Genomic DNA, 20,179 nt, shown 5'->3' with positions numbered 1-20,179 from the left:
CATTTCAGATTTCTCAGATATTTTATTGGAACCTTGGTGTCAGAATGTAAGTAAAGTGAGTCTGAAATCAAAGTTTTTTAAAACCAATTGTCATGATCAAATAGTAATGAGACATTGACTCTCTTACCTATAACAGTTGTTGTCAAACTTATTATAACTAGCAAATGCAATTAAAACGCCAAATCCAGCTCCTAAAGAGTAAAATATCTGAGTGGCTGCATCAATCCAGACCTGAAGAAAGAGATGAAAATTATTAGATGTGTTAGCTCAGTTTAAAAGAGAAAAGTTGAGTGGCATGACAGAACTGTACAGTTAGAATTAGCTTTGGATATCTATTGAAATAATATCTGATCACACTCCATGACTACAGAACCATAAATATTTCCCAGCCCATCAAGAACCAAGGCATGGGATACACTCAAGGACTGGACTATTTCAACAAAGAGGCAAACTCTAAAGCAATAGAAAAACCTAAGTATGTGCAGAGTGGCATTATAGGAGTGCTGGTTGCTTATTGAACTTCCACAGAGTACAGAAACAATTAATTGATTTTTTTGCTGTGCTGTGGCAATACACTTCCCACTAGCGCTGGGTTAATTTGGATTGCACAGTCAGAAATAAAAATAGTTAAAAGGCTAGGAGTTATGGAATGTTTTCCTTTCCCAAAGGAGAGTTTATTGCATGGGGCTGTAATTACAGTTTATATGATGCTTTCTTCCATCAGAGGTCGAAGTCTGATTGACATGCTGTGAATAGAACTTCTAAGAGAGATTCCTTTTCAATTCTCACTCATTTAAAGGACCAAGAATTATTTTTATGATAGTCATTAAGTCCCATCACTTCATCTACTCAGACTGTATATAGCCCATGTCCAGAGACAATGCCTGGATTTTAAACTAGGATCCTGAAAATACAGGCAGAGGAGTTCAGATGAACTGTTTTCAAACGTCTCTGCCCTCAAGTGTCACATTGAGAAATCAAAAGCTCACGGTTTGATCCCAAGAGGTTTTGAAGTTAGGGGAGCTGAGAGTACTCAGCACCTCACAGACTCAGAACGTTTGGGTTTAGCTGAATCTGCCAAATACAGCCTTAGGCTAAAACACCCGTGGGTGTGGGTTGAGCAAAAAAACTCTAGGATGTATTGCTATCAGCTGCTGGTGCTGCTAACACTCCGCATCCCACTTGTTGGAAAAGTTGTACAAAGTCTAAACCAGGGGTCTCAAACACGTGGCCCGGGGGCCGCATGCAGCCCACGGGGTTGTTTTCTGTGGCCTGCGAGCTCCTTGCGGCCCCCCTCCCGCCACCGTTTACCTAGAGCGGCTCCAGCCCGATGCGCACCGGGGGAAGGGCAGGCTCCCTGCCTGCCCTGCCCCCTGCCACTCCGGGAAGCGGCTGGAACATGGGGAAGGGGGGCACAGGGCTCTTTGTGTTGCTCTTGCTTCAGGTAGCGCCCACAGCAGCTTCCATTGGCCGCAGTTCCCCGTTCCCGGCCAATGGGAGCTGCTGGGGGTGGTGCCTGAAGCAACAGCAAGACACAGACCCCTGTGCGCCTCCTCCCCCAGGTTCCGGCCACTTCCCGAAGGTAGGTGGCCTGCCCTGCCCCCCAGTGCGTGTCAGGCCGGAGCCTGCCCCCCGCACCCCTCCTGCAGCCCAACCCCCTGGTGTACCCCACACCCCTCCTGCACCCCACACCCCAACTCCCTGCCCTGAGCCCCACACCCCTCCTGCCCTCCTTGGGGGCAGGAAGGGGGCAGAGTTGGGGTGGGGATTTCAGGGAAGGGGTTGGAATGGGGACAGGGCCTCATGGAAGGGGTGGAGTGGGGGCGGGGCCAAGGGGGGCGGGGGAAGGTGTCAGTAATGTGGCCCTCATGTGGCCTTTGTGGTCATTTGAGTTTGAGACCCCAGGAATTTTAAAAAATAAACTATACTTGGAAATGCCATATTGACAGCACAAGGTCCTTCTATTGCTTTTTGATAGGTCACTGGCTCTTTGCCACTTTGTGTCCTGCCGCTGGATTTGTAGCTGCTTACACGAGTTCTGTATTTTTGACCCGATTCAAAAGCACTTAAGTCTCACTGGCTTTAAGATGACTTTAGCACAGGCTGTATAGCGATGGATTTAAGCATGGTCTTAGAGTTAAGCATGTACTTTTGGGCCTTGCTAAATCTGAACCTTGGATTGAAACAATCCTCTGTGTTAACCCAATTAGCTGCTGTGCGGATCAAGATAAGGAGTAAGCAGCAGAAGACACAAGTCACTAAAAAGTCAAGGTTCCATGCAAAATATTCCTTGTAATAACAAACAGGATGCAACACAGAGACAATAGGGCTGGGTTCGTCTACAATTTACACTGATGTTATTCTACTAATTTCAATAGAGTTACTTCTGACTCATGCCATGATTCAGTTTAACTGTATCCTATAGTCTTTGAATTTTTATGTACTATTACAAAAAATTCTAGGAGGTTGTAGCCAGTCTTTCACTCCAAGCTTCCTTCCTGTTTATATTACTCTAACTTTTGTTCCTACACTTTCTCTTCCATGTATGGACTTGCAATATTGCTGCACCATACAGAGAGGAAGGGGAAATACTAAGTGAATCCCCAGACATGATGTAATTTTCAGGAAACTTTTTATGACGTCCAACGGAGCAAATACCTCCTTCCTGGCCTAGAATTCCTGATGGCTCCGGTTTTATTAAGCACCCACTGTTGTTCCTTTTGTGGAACAGAAGTACAGCTGCCGTTTACACCAATTTTTAAGTTAATCACTTGCTTTTGGTGCCATAGAGCCAACAGTATCAAGCTTTGTGCTGCTGGACTTTCAACAAGGAATGCACGTAGGCCCTGTTTCCTTCAGATCCCTTCAAAACAACATTTCTATCCGCATTCTTGATGGGTCTGATCCGGCACAGTGCTGGTGTTACTGGCAATGGAAGCCTCTCACAAGTTGCTGACCACCTTGCCATACTGAGCCCTATAAACTCTTGGCATGAGGGGACATTATGCCTTTTACATGAGGACTTTTGATCCAGTGGCAGAGCAGATTGTAGAACAGTGCAATTTATCTGTGACTTTTACTTGCTGCTGTTCTTCACAGGGGAAAAAATATTCATAAGTCAAAGACTCTTTCAGAAACACACTGAACTGGTACTCAGGCAGCTGTCAAATCTCCCAGAGGCCCAATAACAAGGATTAAGCACACAAACATGTCAATAGAGCCAGCAGGGGCCCCAGCCTCCTCAACAGGGGGTTGCAGAAAGAACAACTCAACAGGCAACTTGACCTTCCTCTTCCTTGTAAGTTGTCTTCCATCTTTCATCATCCTGCAAGCATTCTCTCTGTCTCTGTCTGTCTGTCTCTCTCTTTTATATAAGTAATCTGGAAAATCTGGTCTGAAACAAATATCTTTGTGGCTAGCTAAATAGCAGCTGTATAAACTTAAAGCCCAAAAGAGCAATACACAAATATGGTCTACAAATGCAGAACACAATTTGAGGACCAGATCCTGAGTTGGTGTGAAGTCAGCATAGCTCCATTTATTTCCAGCTGAGGATCTGGCCCTGAATATTTATTGTTTTCCAAACATCACTTAAAATACTAAGGAAAATGAAAAAAGAACAGGAGTACTTGTGGCACCTTAGAGACTAACAAAGGTGTCACATATCAGAGGGGTAGCCGTGTTAGTCTGAATCTGTAAAAAGCAACAGAGGGTCCTGTGGCACCTTTAAGACTAACAGAAGTATTGGGAGCATAAGCTTTCGTGGGTAAGAACCTCACTTGCAAGACATCTGAAGAAGTGAGGTTCTTACCCACGAAAGCTTATGCTCCCAATACTTCTGTTAGTCTTAAAGGTGCCACAGGACCCTCTGTTGCTTTTTAAAGGTGTCACAAGTACTCCTGTTCTTTTTGCGGACACAGACTAACACGGCTGCTACTGTGAAACCTGTCATTAAGGAAAATGAAATCACTCCCACCCCTTCCCCGTATTGTGTAATATACAGTAATGGGTGTGTGTCTGTATAGCCCATTTCTCATGTGATGAGCGTGACATTGCTTTGGTGACAGACGTGGCTCAAGCTATAGTATTTGGATCTGGAGTCGAAGCACCCCGAAGTGGAGTGGGTTCAGATTTGAAGATGTGCTGTGCTATACTGCAATGTCAATGAGGAGACCCTAAATATTGGCTGCTGCACACAGCGGATAAAATGAACATTACTACAAAAAAAAAAAAAAAAAAAAAAAAAAAAGAGGAGTGGAGGGGCTGTTTTGATTACAATACATGAAGTAGTCCTGGATTTTGGTACTCAGGCTTCGTATTAACTTTGTTTAGTTTTTCTAACTCTGATGGGCCTCTCTTTAGGTGTTTTCATGCCAGTTTGTTTCTTCTTCTCATGTTTTTCTAGTTTTCTATTTTGTATCTATTTGAAAAGCACTTAACATTTTCAGGTTGGTCTGTACCAAGGAGATGCCATTGTTTAAGGACTGGTTCTTTTTTCTCCACTAAGTAAGAAACAAAAACAAAACAAAAAAGCCCTGGGATAAAATCTGTTTGTGATCACTAAATTACTGCCCTCTGGGGCTTTGGGAAGGCTGGTAATTTCATAACGAATTTGAGTGAGTTGACTTGCAGATCTTTTTAATACTGTGGGCTGAGGGCAGAAGTTATTCTAATATACAGTAGGTTGAATGTTCTCAGGGCACTAAGGCCTATAGGACTATATTGGCTACAAATTGAATTTATGTGGGCACATTTGCTTAGGCTGACTTACAATGTCAGGAAAAGCTACAGACGTATGTACTTCAAGTTGCTAATTCCTTACTAAAGTCTCAGTCATTATAAAGAACAATAAAATGGCTTGCACTGGAATGGCCCTGACAAGTAAGGTATTCATTACCAAACCTCAGTTCAGATACTCACCCAAAATTTCAAGTGCCTATTCAAACTGGGAAACATAATCCAAAATTATTTTTCCCCCATGAAAATCTTTGTTTTCAATTAAAAGCTATTTTCTGTAGACATTATTTTTCAATGGAAAAATTTCAATCTGCTCCGCTCATTATCTTCTTCTAGCAACTGTTCAACATAAAGGGCCAGAAAATAACCAGATCTTACCAACTATTTCCCCAGCATGCAGGAGCTCTCCGCTGGCACAGAGCCTTTGCACCACCCCATGGCCAGACAGGAAGCACGTCATCATAGGTAGGGTGTGTGGTCAAAACATGTACGGTTTCTTAGGGACCACTGGAAGCAGGAATAAACTGAAGCAGCCCCCAGACTATTCTACCAGTACCAATGCCCAGAATTATACAATCCATCCTGATATGGCTCCCTGATGCTCTCCTCACCATCAGAGAGCCAGAAACTCAGCACAGTAGAGAAACTAGAGTAATGTTCATGTGCCAACAAACATAAATACATCATTTTAGAAACGAACACTAACAATTTAATAACTGCTTCCATTTCTATTAACTCTGACAATAGTTAGGAGGTTCTGTGAGGGCTATTATTTCATTATAGGAAGCAAAGATGGAGGAGAGAACTTACCGTAGCTTCTTTTAACCTTTTGAAATCTATGTGAAGGTAAGCATTTATTCCATTGTATGCACCAGGCAATGTGATTCCATGGATTAACAATACAAATAATACAACGTAAGGCAAAGTGGCTGTTATCCACACAACCTGCAGGGAACAAACAGATACCAAATGTTAATTAATCTACTGTTACACAAACAGGAAGTTTTATAAACATGTTGGAGAATCCGTCTGTCCCTTTGTTGCATTTGTCTCTTCTGTTGTCTGGAGGATGTCTTGATTGTTTATCATAAGGGGCATTGTCCTAGCAAAAAAGAACTGTTAGCTACCGGTCACACAGACTAGGAAAATTCCCACAAGTAAAGATAGGTAGTATGTTAAAGTATGAGATGGGTTAGGCAAGTGAGATTATATGTCAGCAGTGGAACGACTATATTATTAATGGTCATATTAAACTTCTGAGCAAGCTCAGTGTGAATTATTTCCAGAAATGTAAGTAGACATGAGCAGATATTTGCTGTAAATACCACAGAAATATAAAAAGCAACCACAGACAGCAAGAATTCTCAGATCTCTTCCACAGCTAGGACTTCTGGAAGCAAACAATACATTGAGATTGATTCATTCACCACACGTTGCCAAGAAACGTTCCATTTATTCTAAGCAATTAAGTAAAATATCAACATGAAAATGAGGAAATGCTGGCATTTACTGAAAATATACGGCATAAATGGTGGGTTAACCCTATTGTTGTAGTTGAAAAGCCAAATAAAGAAGGGCTGTGCATTGAATGAATAAAGAAAGGCTGTGCGTTGGACCACATGATTGAAATTCAACCACGGTACATGAACATTAACTGATGAAAACTGTTGAGGTGGTAGCTAATTTATCAGAATCAAAAATATTCTGAGCTTTGGAAGCTAGAAACTCCTTTTCAGCAAGTGAATAGTGTTGCGTCAAGGTCTAATGTCTTAATTTCAAAATATCCAAATAGTGTGGAAGTAAATATCCAGGTGGTTTTATTTCAACTCTTGACGTACTTCAAAGAATAGTTGCCGAAACCTTTGGAAATGAGAAAGTGTTTAAGTTAGAATGGATGTTTATTTAATAAAAGCAAAGGCCCTTAATCAATACAATGAAAGCTTTAAGCAAGTTTTGCAGAGAACCAGAGACAATCTTTACCTTTATCCAACGCCAACAGAAGTCAAAGGAAAGACTCACCCATTGACTTTAATGGACTTTATATCAAGCCACTAATACTGAACTTAAAGTTAAAAAGCTAACAGAATTTTGCAATGCTGGACATCACTGGAGCAAAGATGACATAACTGTTGAGTCAGATAAAACAGGAGCTGTATTTGAAATGTCCACTCCACTTTGTAGAACAGATATACAAAGATCTAAAGCTTTGGTCCTAGTGGCACCCTTGGGTACAATGATTTACAACCCCTATTCCCCTCCGCCCCCTAAAAAGTCACTTTCTAAAAAGGACAAAGAACAATATTAAGATACAAGAGCAATATTAGCTCTACCTTTCCTGAAGTCTTCACTCCTTTCCACAGACTAAAGAAAAGAATTATTACTACCACCAAGAGGCACAGCGAAAGCTGCCATCGGGGTGAGCCAAGGTCATGGATTCCACTGCTTTCATGCAGATGCAGTACACCTCGTCTAGACATAAGAGGGGAAGAAAGACAAAAAAAAAAACAAACAAAACCGCCATCAGGTCATTGCTTAGTACTTCTCATCCTGTGGGCTGCAAGTAGACATGAAAGCTGAATGACAATATCAGTGGCTTCTCTGCTTGATTTAGTTTTTACTAGAGCTGGTCAACATTTTGCATATTTCAATTGACAAAAAAGGTATTATTTTTTTTTCTTTTTGATTAAACCACAGAAAATAAAATGAATGCGTGGACACCCACATCCCCTTATTCTCCAGCCAGACAGCTGGTTGAAATATTTCAGATTTTGAAATTGATGAAAAATGTCAATTTTCATATGTATGTGTATACAGTATATTCACCAATATTCTCCCCTCATTTTTGACCAGTTCTAGATTTCACTTAGGCCAATGTCAACTAGAAAACTGGGTCACCACAGCATGAGGAAATGGGAAGTTAAATAATATAACTGTTTTGCTTTGCTAGCTCATCATATCCAATAAAGAAGATTTGCCATAATCTTTTGGCTGGTTCTTCAATTTCAGTCTTAATTGGATGAAAAATGCTTTTAAAAGTATCATGCCACAGTAGGTAGCTGCTATGTTTTTATTTCATTGTAGGGCCAATAACAAATAAGGAATGGAAGCACCTGGATCGGTATGTATGTGATGCCCATTCAAGAATCTTCTCTTTTTTAGAAATTAAAAGGTGAGCGTTAGTTTATATTTTAAGAAAAAAGAGTGCTAAGACCCGCAAAAACATTAACAAAATATACAGATAGACTCCTTATGATGCTTAACAAAAAAAAAAAATTCTTCAACCAAATTTAGGGACATAAATAGGTTGGGCTTCTTTAGAATAAACCCACAAAGTCTCACCTTTTGAGCAAAGGTTTAAATGAATGGAACCCACCTCAAGTCTTTGATATTCAGAAAAGTTAAACCTGATCCTGTATGCCTTGTTCTCTTGAACATTCATTTCCCCCAAATATTCTTTTGAATTTTTAAACGAATATGCTTCAGTGGTGGTTGTTTTCCATGAAAAATCTCACAAATGATCTTACTGTTAGAAACATTTGCCAAAAGAGCAATTTCAAATTTGGGTTTATGAGTAGTTGCATTAGAAGCTTGATTCCAAGAGGTCTGTTCCTTTCATCAGGAAAAAGAATCATAACATGGGGGAAGTTTTTGTTTGTTTGTTTCTTAAGCCTCAGCAATTTAATGTTAAGGTAGCTGGGGACCACCTGGACTAAGGGGGTCCTCCTAACCATTCTCCCTGTAGCAATGAGGAAGGTGACTTCACAGCAGCTGTAGGCCATTTGAGGATTCCCTGACACATGAGATTCTCCAGGGTTGAAGCAGCTGGGTGAAGGGCCACTTGGCATTGGGAGAGTAATGCAAAATGACCAGAGTCCATTCCTGGACAGGGACCACTTTCTCCACCAACTGAAGAACAATCCCATATCTCCTCCAACATTGTGCAGATGTGCTTTTGAGCCTGTCATTTGATGTGTTCTGGGGTAACATAAGCCCTACAGACCTATTTAAAATATCATCAGCTTCAGTGGACATAAACTGGAATATTTATTTTCAAGTCAGACCTGTTATCACCTGTCTCTCTTCTCAAATCCTTAGTTGATTCACAACTAATCCAGAAACCTGCCAAAACACAATATTAATGGAATCAACCTATTTATTTGGGTTTTTTTGCCACCAATCTCTGTAAGCAGGTCTACATCTAAAACTACCCAATGGAGGATGGAGTGTGAAACGTGCTGAGAGCGGTACTACTCCTGTTTTATAATATATTTCTCTAACTCCATTAGCAAAACAAGGAAATTGTCAGATTAGTATCAGGGGGTAGCCGTGTTTGTCTGTATCCACAAAAACAAGAAGTCCAGTTGCACCTTAAGACTAACAGATTTATTTGGGCATAAGCTTTTGTGGGTATAAAACCTCACTTCTTCAGATGCATGGAGTGAAAGTAACAGATGCAGGCATTATATAATGACAAATGAAGAGAAGGGAGTTACCTTACAAGTGGAGAACCAGTGTTGACAGGGCCAATTCAATCAGGGTGGATGTAGTCCACTCCCAATAATAGATGACAAGGTGTCAATTCCAGGAGAGGCAAAGATGCCTATTCCCAGTCCCTATTCAAGCCCAAATTTAACACCATTAATTTGGGCTTGAATAGGGACTGGGAGTGGCTGGCTCATTACAGAAGCAGCTTTGCCTCTCCTGGAATTGACACCTCCTCATCTATTATTGGGAGTGGACCACATCCACCCTGATTGAATTGGTCCTGTCAACACTGGTTCTCCACTTGTGAGGTATTCTCTTCTCTTCGTGTGTCATTATATAATGCCTGCATCTGTAACTTTCACTCCATGCATCTGAAGAAGTGGGTTTTTTACCCATGAAAGCTTATGCCCAAATAAATCTGTCTTTAAGGTGCCACCGGACTCCTTGTTGTTTTTGTCAGATTAGTGACAGCCAAAGAGAAAGACAACAAAGGAAGGCAAAAGTCAGAAGATGTAGTAAAATAACCAGTGATAGTAATGAAAATCGGTAGACAAAATATTAAGAAAAAATGATGGAAGATAAAAATGAAAGTGAGGAAAAACATTACCAGATCATTACTGGGAGATGGGGGGGGAGGAGGAAGAGAAAAGCAGTTAGAGAGTAGATAAGGGACTCATTACATTAGGCTGAGCAAGACACAAGAAGAGTTGATAAATCAGGATGACTTTTAGGCTTTGTAATATTGCAGCCTGACCCCAGAACACAGGGCCAGTGGTATTCAGCTGGAACAGCATGAAAACCCTACTGAGGAACCTGCAGACAGGAAAACAAGAATTGCCATAGTCCAGTTTCTTGTCAAGGGTGGGTGTAAATGCAAAGGGCCTAATTCTTGTAATTTACACCAAGGCTACTTTACATCGCTCTTACAATGTAAAAGGGACTTAAAGTGGCTATAAATTACATCTGCACCACCTTTGAGGCCCTTTGCACTGTCAGGGTTATAAACTACTATATAATCAGGCCCGAAGAGTCTTCCTGCCTATCTGCTGAGGTGGGAGGGGCAGGGCTCTGTGGGATTTCAGGCTGGAGGATATTACTGTCAGGGACTTCACTGTCTCTCTCAGGGAGATTTTATGTTTGCCCTTCTATTGTTATTTTGGAAGCAGCGTGTTCGGCTCTTTGTGTCTGGAAAGCAGTTCTCCCCACGGACAGACTCCTCCTACCTGCCCTGCTTCCTTCCGCTCGCTCTTCCTGGGCAGATTTCACTCCCCTACTTCCTCCTGGATGGACTATTGTTTCCCCTCCCTCACCTGAATCCTTGAATTTCCACCCAAGTGAGGCCACTCATCTCAACTGAAACCAGAAGACAACTGGCCAGCAGCAGTGCGCTATTTATTACACCCTTGCCTTCTGTTCTGCCTCCATAATATAGCTAGGTCCTCTCTGATCGCAGATCCTGGATCCCAAGTTGCCAAGACAAGGTCCTGCATTTACACTCACAGCTTTTGTTAAACTGAAGAGGCAGGGTAGCCTTAGCGATAGAACACTGGACTGGGACTCAAGAGATGTGTGTTCCATTCCTAACTGTGCTACAGGGTCACCCTGAGCAAGTCGCTGCTCCCTACGTGTCACTTTCCCCATCTGTAAAGGGATGGTGATATTAGCCCCTTTGTGAAGTGGTTTGCGATCTATGGATGAAAAGTGCAATATAATAGTTAGGTATTTTTATTAGGTCACCTCTGACCTGGGTCCATCAGAGCTCCTTTGTGAGCTATTTTGAGACCTTGTCCTTTATGGAACCCTGGAAGGATTAAAGCATAACAAGGAAACTAAACTCAATAGAAAGAACACTTCATATCCATATGTGAAAATGACTAGATTATCCATTCAAATATTTTTAAGCCATAGTCTGAGAAAAAAACAAAAACGATAGCGTGATATTGCCCTTTGTATAACCAAAGCCTATGGAGAGATTCCTCAGTAGCTTATTTGTGTGACTAACTCTTACTGAGAGAGTCACAGTGCTGTACTTTGCAAGTATCAGAGATTAGTGTGCAAGCAGATTGACTTTAAATGGAGGCTATGCTTCCAATCCATGTCCAATGATAATTCCAAGTTTAATTAAAAGGCTTGTTTTGCCATTGTGATGCGGTTTATAGACCACACAGAGACTAAGGGAGTGAAGGAGCAGTACTGGGTCAAAAGGGCCCCGCCCTTCAGCAGCTGTGGAATATATTCCAAATGGATGAGCTACTCAGAGGGGGACTCTAATAGTCAAGCAGGGGGAGAGAGTGGAGGAGAGGATGGCTGAAGGGAGGAAGCCAGTTTGCAGCCCTGGGGACAGAACAATCCACAGGAGAAGGGTCTGGACTGTGCGTAAGACCCCAATTGGGATGGTAAAGGTCCCTCCCCCGATGCCTGCTAAGAGAGAATAAATGAACATGGAGAAGAGAGTTGGGGAATGCTTGACCAGCTCAGCTGCTGACACTGATTGGGAACTCCCTGCTGGAGGGGGAGGGGGCAGCAGCCACACACCAAACTGCAGAGAGCGTGGGGGAAGTAGGAAACAGCCCAGGGGATGCCAGTAAGGTTAGGGTGACCAGTCAGCAAATGTGAAAAATCGGGACAGGGGATGGGGGGTAATAGGATCCTATATAAGAAAAAGACCCAAAAATTGGGCCTGTCCCTATAAAATCGGGACATCTGGTCACCCTAAGTAAGGTGCACCAGGAAGAGGTGACTGAGACATTCCACATCTTTCCCCTTTGGGCCCTGGTCTGTAGTGGGATGGAGAGGCAGGCCCAGGTCTCCCTAACTTCGCACCCCTCTCTTCCATCCAACTGGGAGAACCCTGGAGCACTGGGGAATGACACACTACAGCTCGACTGCTAGACTGGCTGACCACTAGGCAAATTCATCTCTGGACTTCAGGGGTGGAAGGACTGTCAAGCCATGGCCTGCCAGTCTCTGAGTGAAACCAGCTACAGCCATCCTCATTTTTTTTAGTTGAACGAGGTATTGGTTTGCATTTGTGTTAGACCAGTGGAAGGAATTTTACACACACATGCATGTGCACAATATACAGAAAGGCAGGTTTCAATAGCAAAGTATATCTGTCCTCAGAGCAATTTGTTGAGGAATTGATATTTTGGCAAATACATCATACAATCTCACAAAGTCATTCATTTTGACAAGCTTGTATTAAAAACAGAAGTATGTTTCTAGCCCTTATGTTAGAAAATATAAACTTCTGGATATTAACTGATGTAGTGATGTTTTTGACAAATGCATTTGTTGTCAATAGCCTCAATGCCAGGTGGTTGTTTTGAAAACTTTTGACATCTAAATCTGATGAGGACAAGTAGTTTTAGGGTATGTGGGTTATGGTATAGGCACCTATAGATATGTCTCTTGGAGTTGCAAGTGCCCAGTTCCTCCAAAATTCAGACATTAAAGATTTATCAAGTTAGCCTCTCAAAATTTGTGGCACTTAAAATTAGAGGTTGCTTTTGAAAATTTGGGTTTAATTTACTTTCCCAGGGTCACAGAGCAATAAGGCCAATAGAAACACCTAATAGAGAGACAGAGATGAGAATAAACCAAGAGTTCTGAGTCCTAGCCCCTACTCTGATCTAGATTAATTTCTTTATCACTTTAATTTTTAAGTTTAGACAACCATCCTGGTTAGAAGATGCTAGAGGGACTTACGGTATATAGTGTATGTCAGTGGTCATCAACCTATTTACCATTGTGGGCCGCATATGCAGCTCTCTGTATGTTATGTGGGCTGCATCCACACTATATATATATATATATATATATATATATATATATATATATATATATATACACACTACTTGTATGGCCCTCAGGATGTCTCATGGGCTGCACATGTGTGCTGATTGGGCCACAAGCGGCCCATGGCTGCACGTTGAGAACGACTGCCGTATGTAAACTACAAACCCTAAAATTACTGCTCCCTGCTAATTACATTTATAATGCAATTTGAAATGTGTTCATTGTGCTCATTCCTGCAATTGGAAGAATCATCTAGGTGTGTCCCTCAGGCTGTGGTCATAATTTTAAATAATTATTGGTGCTGGTTTCCTTAAATGTGTAATGTACAATGTCTACTAAAATTACCTGTCTCTGTGTAGGTACTTTGATCAATGGCCCGGGCTGGTATATTATGAACTGCTGGTTGATCTAAATGAAATGGTATTAAATTTTCATGAATGTTAATCCTGAGCTGATAAATGGCTGCTTTGGGATTTAACTTTTCACAGAGAGAGAATATTAATCCCAAACCACTGAAGTCTTTGCTCTACTTAATGTTGCCATTTAATTATTAATACTGGCCTCCCTTGTTATGTGTACAATGCTTAGGCACATTAAAGTTTACACTGCACTTTGAAGCAGCTGCTTGTTAAATCTGATTTTTGCACCAACTCTCTTGTGGTTTGCAAATAAAAATAGAACCCTTTGGTTTAACCCCTTGGCTGCTCTGATGAATAGCAGGCACACAAAGGGAGGCAAGTTAGCCTAGGTCCAAGTTCTTTAGAAGTAAGAAGCAAAGCAGCAAGGGCACGTCAGGAAAATTCCCTGCTCCCAAGTACGTATAGTTTGTGGTTGCCAATGGAGTATTCCTTGAACAAGAGTCTTGTAAACTCTTACCAGGCAGGTCAGTTAACCAAAGTCCCAATCCTGCAATGAGCTCACTACAGGTAAACCGACGCTTGCATGGAGACACTCTGATTTCAACAAGGCTGCACGCAAGTACAAGGGTTTGCCAGTATGGAGCTCCTTGCAGGAGCAGGGCCCAGTGCCCTTGACTGCTGCATGAGAAGGACACGAACACACACGTTCTCATTTTATGGCTGACGTTTGCTATAATACTAAGCTGGGGAAAGTCCACATATAGAGGCTCTGGCTCAGGTTGTCAAGATTTCAAATCTAGGGCAACTCAACAGGAGATCTAGAGCTGACTTCAGTTGTTGTGATCCTCTATAGGGCAGTCACTCAGAGAGCCAGATACTCTCACCAAACCACACAGGGCTTTATTCATGAAAAGTAACACTTTGAATTGCTCCCAGAAGTTAATGGAAAATGAGTGTATTGCATGCAGGACAGGTGTAATCTATTGATATTGACTCTTTGCAATATACCATTGCTTGGAGCCCCTCTAGAAACTTAAACTGGCATAGATGTTACTAAGTCCCCTAGTTCCAGGTTTTGCTATAAAATCTAAATTCAGATCAGGTTTGCTAAGGTTTATGAACCCTTCAAATAGAGCTAGCCAAGTATGACAGTTTCCTATGAATATGCAAGCACATGTAAATGACTTCATTTGCTTTGTACTCACATTTCATTTGTGTTCCCCTTTCTATGAGTAGGCATCAAACAAATTTTACTGATGTGAATTCTTGTGGAAAACAAATATCCCGGCTGTGCATGAAAGTATTTGTGGGAAAGTGATTTTAAATTTGCACGCAAGTATTTGTACCAGAAAGGCTTGCACACTCATCCAATCAGAGAAAAGAATCAACAGCATGTGACTTTGATTGTCTTAAAATGTCTAATGTTAAAATAGCAAATATACAATACTCACAGAGAACTGTTCACTGTCAGTTCATGGGCTTATAAACAATTTGCTAAAATATTTCTTGAATGCTTCTGAATAGCTAATAAACCGGAGGTAACTTGCTTAAGGCTCTTCCGACGGCAAAAGACAGCAAGATTCACTGGATACATTATTCAATATGGGGCCTGATCCAAAACCCACTGAAGTCAATTGGAGTCTTTTCATTGCCTTCAGTGGATTTGGAACAGGCACACAAACTAGAACCAAACTCAGTGTTTGCACGAGTCCCTCTGAAGAGAAACTCCCCAGTGTTACCCATCCCTAACCTTTGCCAGAAACATCTGGAAATCCCTCCTTTTCAATGACCATTCCAAAGAGGTGATTAAATTAGTGATCCAGAAAACTTATTATGGACTTCTTTATTTCCTAACCAAACCCTCAGATTTGTATTTTGGATCTGGCTGCAGCAGGAGCTCAGGGAAAAACTCTTGAGAGGCTCAAACATGAACAATGCTGTACACACTTATGAATTAGATCTTGTTACCTGCTAAACTGGAATATAACTGAAAGTTGCTGACAACTCCTGACCCTTTTCAGCCTAGCATGAGCTAGGATTTTTCTTCTTATGGAATAATCAACAGAATATCAGACTGTCCCTTTTCATTCATTGCGGCACTGCTTAAAGAGGTGTCTGGACTCAAGGAATTTTTTTATTTCATAACTGATGCGCCAAGCCTAGAGGCGCCGGGGCTATGAACCGCCAAGGATACAAAAATTTAAGGGATAAACCCTCATACTTAAGGGGATTACATAAATTACTGATTTATGGTGATTAGGAAGAAATTCTCTCCTATAGAGAGTTTATTCCATAATTATCCATACTGGGGTTTGCTGCACCTTCCTCTGAAGCATCTAGTACTGGTCTCTGGCGAGAGGCAGGATACTGGACTATGTGGCCCACTAGTCTGATTTGTTATGGCATTTCCTATAAGGAGTTACAGTCCAACCAACTAACCATGCAGTTGGCCAACTAAAGTTAAGTCACTTCAATTTTGATTTTTGTGATTACATTCTCAGATGTGGAGTTAATGTGCTGCAGAAAACTGTTACTTCATGCATCATAAATTTACAGTCATAAGTATAATAGATGTGGACTGTGTTGATTCAAGCTTGTTTGAACTTCCATGTGGTTGCTTACATAGCCATTTTACAATTCATTATTCATATCTGGGCAGCCTTGCATCCATTTAGTTGCACAAATTCAGTGAATTTGCTCCACTGAATGGGGCATGAAAATTTGCTCGTAAAACATGTGTTTTTTTTTTTTATTACACAGGAGAAAAGGACTAAAGGCCTGAGAAACTAGCTGTAGCTCAATGCATTGCTGACAGTTTGCTAACAAAACCTTCCAAGGAGCAAGAAGGGAGAGAACAAAGATACAGTATGTCTATATTCAGATAAAATGTTTGAATAAGTAAGATAGGTTTGGGAACAATTTTTTTTCCACTGAGGCACTTTCTTAAGTGGTAACTTTTTAATGACTTATTTTAACAAAGTTAAAGCGGATGAAAGGCAGTTTGCGTTCTCCAGGGTGAATTCCAAACCACAGGATAAGGAAATAATTAAAGTGATACATGTCTCCAAAGTAATGTGGGGCTGACGTTTTATTCTTAGCTGGATTTCTCTTATGACTTATTATTCCCAGCAGCAGAGCATAAGCTGTGAGCCCTACCACTCCACTATTGGCATGTCATAGGAAGAATAAAAGAAGCAGATTACATAACACTTATCTTGCCTGATTTTAAATGTACAAATACGTTTATGATTTATTTTGACCATCTCTAATGAGGTACTACAGAAGGCCCATTCCCAAAGTCCATGTTCAGGCAAAGTTCCCATTGACGTCAATGGGAATTTTGCCCGTTTGGAGACTGGAGGATTGGAACCAGAATTTGTCTAATGAAACATGGTATTAAGCAGACATAAATGGAGAGTTCAACCAAAATTATCTACTAACTTGTATTGCTGGGAAATGACAGCTTGTGTTTCTGTGCAAACCAATTAACTGTGTGAGCTTCCCCCCACTAAACTAGATTCTCAGGAGATGCGTATCAGCTCCAGTTAAGTCAGTGGTGCCTCACGGCTCTGGAACTTGCCCCAGTTAAAATAGGACCTCCCTTCTTCCCCCAGAGACATTCTACCATCTCGGGAGTGTTGGAGTACAGCTCTCTGATCTCAGCCCTTGGAATGCCCCTATGCTGGGAGGAGTCAAGAGCAGAAGGTATCCAGATAGCTCTGCCAGTCGTATGACTGCAGGGGTTCCCCTACTCCAGATCGCCAGCTTTGTTGCTAAGCATACATGCAACGCAAGCATGTAGGGGCAAAATTAGAAAGGCCAAGGAAAGATTAAACTAATTAGAGACAAAGGGTAACAAGAAAACATTCTACAAATACATTAGAAGCAAGAGAAAGACCAAGGCCAGGGTTGGCCCATTACTCAGCGAGGGGGGAAAGACAATAACAGAAAATGTTGAAATGGTGGAAATGCTAATTGCCCTTTTTTGTTTGTTTACACCAAAAAATTTAGTAGCAATCGGTGTCTGACACAGTGAATGCCAGTGAAAATGAGGTAGGCTCTGAGGCTAAAATAGGGAAAGAACAAATAAAAAATTACTTAGACAAGTTAGATGTCTTCAAGTCACCAGGGCCTGATAAAATGCATCCTAGAATACTCAACAAGCTGACTGGGGAGATATTTGAGCCATTAGCAATTATCTTCCAACACTCCTGGAAGACAGGAAGAGGGCAAATATTAGGGTGACCAGATGTCCCAATTTTTATAGGGATGGTCCCAATTTTTGGGTCTTTTTCTTATATAGGCGCCTATTACCCCCCATCCCCATCCCAATTTTTCACATTTGCTGTCTGGTCACCCTAGCAAATATAGTGCCAATCTATAAAAGGGGGATAAGGACAACCCAGGGAATTACACACCAGTTAGCTTAACTTCAGTACCCAGAAAGATAATGGAGCTAATAATCAAGCAATCAATTTGCAAACACCTAGAAAATAATAAGATAAGTAGTAGTCAACATGGATTTGTCAAGAACAAATCATGTCAAACCAACCTAATAGCCTTCTTTGTCAAGGTAACAAACCTTGTGGATGGGGGGGAAATGATAGATGTGGTATATCTTGACTTTAGTAAGGCTTTTGATACCATCTTGCATGGCCTCCTCATCAACAAACTAGGGAAATATAACCTAGATGGAGGTATCATAAAATGGGTGCAAAACTGCTTGGAAAACTGTTCCCAGAGAGTAGTTATCAGTGGTTCACAGTCAAGCTGGAAGGGCATATTGAGTGGGGTCCTGCAGGAATCAGTTCTGGGTCCAGTTCTGTTCAATATCTTCATCAATGATTTAGATCAGGGGTTCTCAAACTGGGGGTTGGGACCCCTCAGGGGGTCACGAAGTTATTACATGGGGGTGGTAAGCGGTCAACCTCCACCCCAAACCCCGGTTTGCCTCTAGCATTTATAATGGTGTTAAATATTTTAAAAAGTTTTTTTAATGTATAAGGGGGGTGGGGTCACACTCAGAGACTTGCTGTGTGAAAGGGGTCACCAGTAAAAAAGTTTGAGAGCTGCTGATTATATAATGGCATAGAGAGAATACACTTATAAACCTGAGAGGGGTTGCAAGTGCTTTGGAGGGTAGGATTAAAATTCAAAATGATCTGGACTGAAGTAAATAGAATTAAATTCAATAAGGATAAATGCAAAGTATTTTAGTTAGGAAGGAACAATCTACTGCACACATACAAAATGGGAAATGACAGCCTAGGAAGGAGTACTGCAGAAAGGGCTCTGGGGTCATAGTGGATCACATGCTAAATATGTGTCAACAGTGTAACACTGTTGCAAAAAAAGCAAACATCATTCTGGGATGTATTAGCAGGAGTGTTGTAAGCAAGACATAAGAAGTAATTCTTCCACTCTACTCTGCGCTGATAAGGCTGCAACTGGAATATTGTGTCCAGTTCTGGGTGCCACATTTCAAGAAGGATGTGGACAAATTTGAGAAAGTCCAGAGGAGAAGAACAACAAACATTATTAAACAACTGTAAAATAGGACCTATGAGGAAAGATTGAAAGAATTGGGTTTGTTTAGTCTGGAGAAGAGAAGACAGAGGGGACATGATAACAGTTTTCAAGTACATAAAAGGTTGTTACAAGGAGGAGGGAGAAAAATTGTTCTTCTTAACTTCTGAGGATAGGACAAGAAGCAATAGGCTTAAATTGCAGCAAGGGAGGTTTAGGTTGGACATTAGGAAAAAATTCCTAACTGTCAGAATAGATATGCACTGGAATAAATTGCTTAGGGAGTTTGTGGAATCTCCCTCTAGAAGTTTTTAAGAACAAGTTAGACAAACACCTGTCAGGCATGATTTAGTTACTACTTAGTTCTAGCCTGAGTGTAGGGGACCAGGCTGGATGACCTACCGTGGTCCCTTCCAGTCCTATGCTTTTATGATTCTAAGCAGCAGTGGCACAAAAGAGTGTAGAGCTTACACCCAGGTTTGTCCCCTTTATGTGCCACCACAGCAGCCTTGTCAGAGCCTGCTTTAAAAATATGGAGGCTGGATAGGAGTTATAGCTTTGTTCGCTGATGCTCTGATCACAGAATGGATCTTTGCTTCTTTTCTATTTTCCCCAGTGAGAGCTCAATATTTCTTCATATGACAAACACAAAAGAGAGATTGAAACCTCCCACAGCAAAACTATTGCCCTAAATAACTGTTCTTACCATTATCCAGATCACACAGTGGCCAACACAACAAACCTTAAAACACTAAAATCACTTGCAACCCCTCACAGCTTTATATTCTACTTCTTAGTAAATACAGGCAGTGGGATTTCAAAAACGCCCAAGTTTTAGGACTATGAATCCCAGGGAAAGGCAAATGCAATGTATGTTCCTAATTCACTTAGGCATTTTTTAAAATCCCACCAGAGGTGTATATTACTTGGCAGAGCTGAGAACACATCTCTTGACTTTTAGTCTTGTGTTTTCACAGAGTCACAAGTTGAGTTGTGTTTCATAGAGCAGTAAAAGTTCACTCAGGCTGAAAGGTGTCAGATATCACACCACCTAGAAGAATGGGGAGTGTTTTATTCAGAGAGAACCACAACAATTCCTAACTCTAAATAAGATGTGATGGCAAAATGGATAGAACTCAAAGGTTACTAGTCAATTAGTGAGCAATATAGAAGTAGACAGAGCAAGTAAGATGACTATGATGATTGTTGTAACAAGTCTGAGGGCCAGATTTTTAAACCAAATTAGATGCCTAGCTCCCACGGAAATCAGGCAC

At 41.3% G+C, this 20,179-nt stretch overlaps 1 protein-coding gene across 2 annotated transcripts in view; it reads right to left on the bottom strand.

The window, feature by feature from the left end:
• SLC6A2 (solute carrier family 6 member 2) overlaps nucleotides 1–20,179 on the bottom strand; it is a 105,395-nt gene that overhangs the window by 53,879 nt on the left and 31,337 nt on the right. For both annotated transcript variants that reach the window (XM_034788775.1, XM_034788774.1), the window contains exons 4-6: nucleotides 7,068–7,206; nucleotides 5,548–5,682; nucleotides 128–231 (exon numbers count right to left, since the gene is read on the bottom strand). In XM_034788775.1, the coding sequence (XP_034644666.1) occupies nucleotides 128–231; nucleotides 5,548–5,682; nucleotides 7,068–7,206 (378 nt within the window). The remainder of the gene's footprint in view (nucleotides 1–127; nucleotides 232–5,547; nucleotides 5,683–7,067; nucleotides 7,207–20,179) is intronic.

The sequence above is a fragment of the Trachemys scripta genome, chromosome 13 (genome assembly GCF_013100865.1).
Source record: "Trachemys scripta elegans isolate TJP31775 chromosome 13, CAS_Tse_1.0, whole genome shotgun sequence".
Lineage (NCBI taxonomy): Eukaryota > Metazoa > Chordata > Testudines > Emydidae > Trachemys > Trachemys scripta.
This window is presented reverse-complemented; position numbering and strand designations above follow the sequence as displayed.